Raw genomic sequence first — 5,546 nt, 5'->3', positions numbered from 1 at the left:
TAGAGAGAGAGAGAGAGAGACAGAGACAGAGACAGAGACAGAGAGAGAGACTGAGACAGACAGAGAGAGAGAGAAAGAGGGAGAGAGAGAGAATTTACAGACACACTGTGACCAATTTCACAATCCCCCTTGTATTTACCTCAGGCAGATTATCGTCATACATGAGCTCATCCAGAGTCCTGAAAGTAATGCTTCTGTTGACCTTCTCAGCCCGGAACACCTTGTGTCTTCGACGGCGCTGCATGCGTGGGGAGCCACAGCCATCTGTGTAGACCTCCGCCTCTGATTCAGAGCTCGAGTCACTTTCGATGGCATTTCCGGGTTGTGGGTCCACTGGTGTCGCAAAGAAAACGAATACCACGATATTGATTTTAGGCAAATAGACGTGTATTATGACAAACAATCTTAAAGCAGCATTGCATGGTACAGCTTTTGCCTGGGTGGTAGACATGTAGGAATAAGATTGCCCACATACTGCCTTCCTCCTTTCAGATCTTCACTTCTTCAATGTGCTCAAAAGGAAAAACATGGTCAATATGTTTAAAACTAAGGTTTATAAGTTATAGGTACAATAGGAGTATTTATTATTGTGGAGCATTTCAACATTTTAAAATATTGTCCCAGTGGCAGTCTAAGGGCCAGTTTTTCTACAATTTTCAACCCCTAAGGGGTTTTTAACATGTGAATTTGTGCACACCGGACACACCTGTACTGAGAGACAAATTATATTGGAATAAATCAAATCACTTTAGGTTTTTCAATGATGTGATCAGCATCAGGAGTTTAAAACACTTGAGTAAAAAAAATGAGCTTGAAGACACACAAGATTATTGTTAAGAACACGTATTTCAATCCCCTCAATTTAATGTAAGTGGACCCTGGTCCAGTAAACAAAAGCAACAGTTTAAAATTCAATTTTGAGTATCCTCTTCGATCGTTCTACAGACCTTTACTCGAGGACTTGATCTTGGGGTCAAAGATGATAAAATCAGGTCTGAGCTTGCTGGCTCTCTTGCCCTTGAGCAGGGGCACCAACCCCCCCAGGTACTCCAGGTACAGAGTGTAGTGGCCACCAGAGGTCTCCTCTCCGTGCCGGATCATCGTGCAGAACAGCCGCTCGCCGCCCGGTGGAGGTGAACAAACAAACTCACGGAGCCGGAGAGGGTCTGGAATGTAGCTCTGAAAGAAAAGCCAATTTACAAAGGCTGACATTTTTTTAAAAAGAAGTTTTTTAAAAACAGAAAAAATAGAGGGAGCAAAAAGAGGCAGGACCTCCCAGTGGCACCCTCCAACCACAAGGAAGTGACACTGAAAATGTATATTTTGAAAGAAACGCTATAAGATAAGGCAGTCTGTGAAAAATTATCAGAATGTATATTTTGAAAGAAACGCTATAAGTTAAGGCAGTCTGAGAAAAATTATGAGTAAATTATCTATATATACGAAACAAATATTTTAAAAAATTTACTGCAGTTCTTAACAAAGTTAGGACAATGGTAGTCATGAAAAGAAAAAAACAACTGAGACACGTTATATCATAAGTTCAACAAATCATGATTATTGCGCAACATTGTCTAGAAAACACAGTCAGGTGTCACCAGGAAGTAAAAAAGTAATATCATCAGAGCTTTAAGCCCCCCTTGGTGATGTATATCAGAAATGGAGGGCGAAGCTAATGCAAATGGTGAAGAGACAAAACCTAACATCATCAAATTCAATCATCAGCTGAATTTAAAACATTACAAGGTGGACTTTGAAGTTATTAATTAAGGGCAAACCTTGATGGTGGGGGAGAAGAGAGCTTTGACCCCACACCGCAGCCTCTGTGGGATGGGCAACTTGTCCACTGCTTTCTCCGTGCGCACCGCCTGGTGCAGTACTCTCTGGCACAGGAAGTGTAGTGGCGCCACCTGCTTGCTGACCCACGCCACGTACATGTGACAGCCCGCGGCTAGGAACAGACGCTTGTCGTTGTGACCCCATGTCATGGCAGCCAAGGGCTTTCCCTGTCAGAAGAAATGGTGTCACTGGAAATGGTAACATGCACCATAAAATATCTACGACATAGAGTGGTTGACTTACAGAAAGTTTAGAAGGCTGGCTGGTCCAACCCTACCGGTCAGGACCTACCACACTGGAGTGGGAAAAGGCTTACCAGCAAACAGGCCGAGAAACTCAATAATACAACTTTCCTACTTTGGAACGAAACTATCAAGGCACCCCCGAAATAGCAGCTCACAAGAGAGTGACAAACATACAAAAGAAGCAGAGGAAAAATGACTATAGTAAGGATGAGGAAAGTAAAAGCAGCATTTGGAATCCCCATGCATGATATGAAATGTGTTAACGTAAGACAGGTTCCATACAAACTGTTTCTCATTGATATTCATTACTGCTCATACAAAACTGTACAATTTGTTCATGATGGATGTAAGTCAGTGTTAGCCCAAAGAGTGTTCTAATGTGTGCCGGTTAGAGAGGGGACTACCTGAGAGGGTATGGTGACCCAATGGATGAGAATGCCGTCCTTGGAGTAGAAATGCACTTCGTTGCGACACTGCAAGTTTGGCAGCCGGACAAACCCCCCGACGGCCAGGTACTCTCCACAGTTTGACCAGTCGATCTTCACACCTGCCACAGATGCAAAGGTTAATAAATAAACTTCATATAACGAGAAAAAGTGAAATGCGAAGTACAATCGCAAGCACAACTTTCTATAGAAAGAGCAAATGAGCCATGAAGCGGTGTAATCAGGTGCTCGTCCACTTTTGTGCATATGGAATTATAGATGCTATCTTAAAGCTTGTTCATTTGGTTCCTTTTAAAGAAAAAATTACTTATCTATCTTGAATAGAAGAGGAGAGATTTGCAATTGAACTAAGTGGGGGTCCCCTGGTGTCAGGGGAAAACATAGTCAGAAAATGGCCACTAAAGTTTGGTGACTCTCGTAACCTTGTTGGTAAAGGAAAAGAATTGTCTTTTTACAACCCCTTATTATAAGCTTGTTGGTAAAGGAAAATAACCTTCCTCACACCATCCTTTATGGGAAAGCCTGGGGTTCCAAAGCATGAAGTTGTGGTTTAAAAATCCATTTCAACATGACAATCATTTAATGGCATTGCACATTACGTTGTTGATATATTATACTGTACAAGTTGATATATTATACTGTAAAAGTTGATATATTATACTGTAAAAGTTGATATATTATACTGTACAAGTTGATATATTATACTGTACAAGTTGATATATTATACTGTACAAGTACCCAAACAACAAGCTCTCTGCACAACAGTCAAAATCTCTCTGACATGGAAGGAGATAAAGTGAGAGTCAGAAAGGGTCAGTCACCTGTGAGTGTAGTGTAAACCATGACAGGGCAAACGTCATCGTATCCCGACATGAGGAAGATGTCCCCGTACTTGAAACACACTGCCAGCACATGGGACTTGCCGCTACTCTCAGAGCCTGGTGGGGGACACAACGACATTTCACCTTCCAGTATATGAATCTTTGTTATTTAGTTTTAGTTTTAGTAAGAGTGTTACGGCACTTGCAATACAATAAGGTCATATAAGTGCCCAAGATTAGAGGTGTTACAAGAGAGTAACAAACAGAAACTAGAAGGAGGGGAGATAAGGACGAATCATGTCTGATAGGAAAGAAGGAGCAAATAACACCAGAGCACCAGCCAACCACCCACATCTTTAAGTTGAAGTAAGAGTTTTATAGCATTTGGAACACAATTAGGTCATATAAGTGCTGAAGGTTAGTGGTGCTACAAGAGAGTAACAAACACAAAAAAGATGGAGGAGAGATAAGTACGACAGATGATTGATCTGATAGAAGGAGCAAACCACACCATAGCACTTGCCAACCATCCATTAGTAAAGAAGAAGAAACTACAAAGGCGGCACTCTCGAACATCAGTAGGGACAGAGCTAGCGTATGTCGTTGTTATAACCGTTGTTTTTTTGGGGGGGTTTTTGTGGGGGGGGGGGATTTTTTCTGTGTAGTGTATGATGAACCAACACATTAGCAACAATATTCCATAGGGAATGAAAGAATTCATTCAAAGTATAAAGAGAAGCATACCAACACAACAACAGCCACTTACAGTTGAGGGAAAAACAAAGTAGACCACAGAAACAACAGAGGCAAGAAAAAAGAAGTGGCACTCTCTAACTATACAGGAATAATATAGTACAAAATGTGAAAACTAAAATAGGATGTTTACAGAGCAGATTAGAACAGAATGCCAATCAACTGCTTACAGAGAGTAAGACACACACACACACACACACACACACACACACACAAACACACATGCACACATACATACACACACAGACAAACACACACACATACACGAACACAGACACACACATATAGACACTAATACACACACACCACAGTGAGCGAGCGCTCGCGCGCGCGCGCGCGAGAGAGAGAGAGAGAGAGAGAGAGAGAGAGAGAGAGGGGGGGGGAGAGAGCAAGGAACAGAAATAAAAGTGATAAAGACAGAAAAAGAGAAAGGAAGAGGTAAAGGAAAACAGTGAGGTAAAAGAGACAGACAGACAGACAGACAAACAGACAGACAGACTGACAGATAGAAACTGAGAAAGAAAGTGAGAAAACATAATACAGAGTCAGAGAAAGAGACCCAGGACAAATGGAAAGAGAGATCAGTAACATCATCACAATCGTCATCATCATCATCATCATCATCATCATCATCGTCATCATCACCACCACCACCACCATCATCATCTATCATCATCATCCCCATCACCATCATCATAAACAACAGCAGACACATCCATCCATCCATACAGCAAACACACACACCACATACAATCAGGACAAAGCCACAGAGAACGACCAGAAACCTCTCGAGGTGTTGTCCGCTGCTGACCGGTCGGCCTCGGCCATGTTGAACCTCTCACAGGACCAGGCCATGCTGGTGATTTCCGAGCCCTCGTGGATGGACACCTGGGACACCACGGAGCCCGCCGAGCTCATCACGATGATCTGACCGTCCAGGGTGCCGAAGATTACCTGTTTGTAGAAAAGTTTTAGAGAGTTTTACGGCATTCAGTTTTAGTTTTAGTAGAGGTTTTACGGCGCTCGCAACTGCATAAGGTCATATGCACGCCAGAAGATTAGAGGTGGGTTTTTTTTGTAGAGGTTTTACGACACTCGCAACTGCATAAGGCATATGAACGCCAGAAGATTAGCGAGGTGTTACAAGAGAGTAACAAACATAAAAAAGAAGAAGAGGAGATAACAACACTCAACAGCACAACGTTTGCTTCAGCTATCAAGGCATCCCAGAAATAGCAGTTCACAAGAGAGTGATTAACATACAAAAGAGGTTGAGGAAGAATGACGATAGTAAGGACGAGGAAAGAAAAAGCATGTTGCTTCGGCACAGTATAAGCATGACATTGATAAATCAGCCCATTTACAATTCCACTGTGCTTAAGAACATATTATCCCCTTTAGGAATGGCCTAAAGCCACTTCAGTCAGTTGCACTGTTCTGGG

General features: G+C 42.3%; 1 protein-coding gene across 2 annotated transcripts in view; it reads right to left on the bottom strand.

Annotated features, from left to right (window-relative positions):
• Positions 1 to 5,546, bottom strand: part of LOC101858431 (tubby-related protein 4) — a 173,460-nt gene that overhangs the window by 10,863 nt on the left and 157,051 nt on the right. For both annotated transcript variants that reach the window (XM_013086245.2, XM_005105011.3), the window contains exons 5-10: positions 4,890 to 5,058; positions 3,352 to 3,468; positions 2,489 to 2,631; positions 1,779 to 2,006; positions 948 to 1,179; positions 140 to 333 (exon numbers count right to left, since the gene is read on the bottom strand). In XM_013086245.2, coding sequence (XP_012941699.1) covers positions 140 to 333; positions 948 to 1,179; positions 1,779 to 2,006; positions 2,489 to 2,631; positions 3,352 to 3,468; positions 4,890 to 5,058 — 1,083 coding nt within the window. The remainder of the gene's footprint in view (positions 1 to 139; positions 334 to 947; positions 1,180 to 1,778; positions 2,007 to 2,488; positions 2,632 to 3,351; positions 3,469 to 4,889; positions 5,059 to 5,546) is intronic.

This window comes from Aplysia californica, unplaced genomic scaffold, assembly GCF_000002075.1.
Source record: "Aplysia californica isolate F4 #8 unplaced genomic scaffold, AplCal3.0 scaffold00447, whole genome shotgun sequence".
In the NCBI taxonomy this organism is placed as follows: Eukaryota; Metazoa; Mollusca; class Gastropoda; order Aplysiida; family Aplysiidae; genus Aplysia; species Aplysia californica.
Note: the sequence above shows the minus strand (reverse complement) of the source record. Positions and strands in the feature narration are given on the sequence as shown.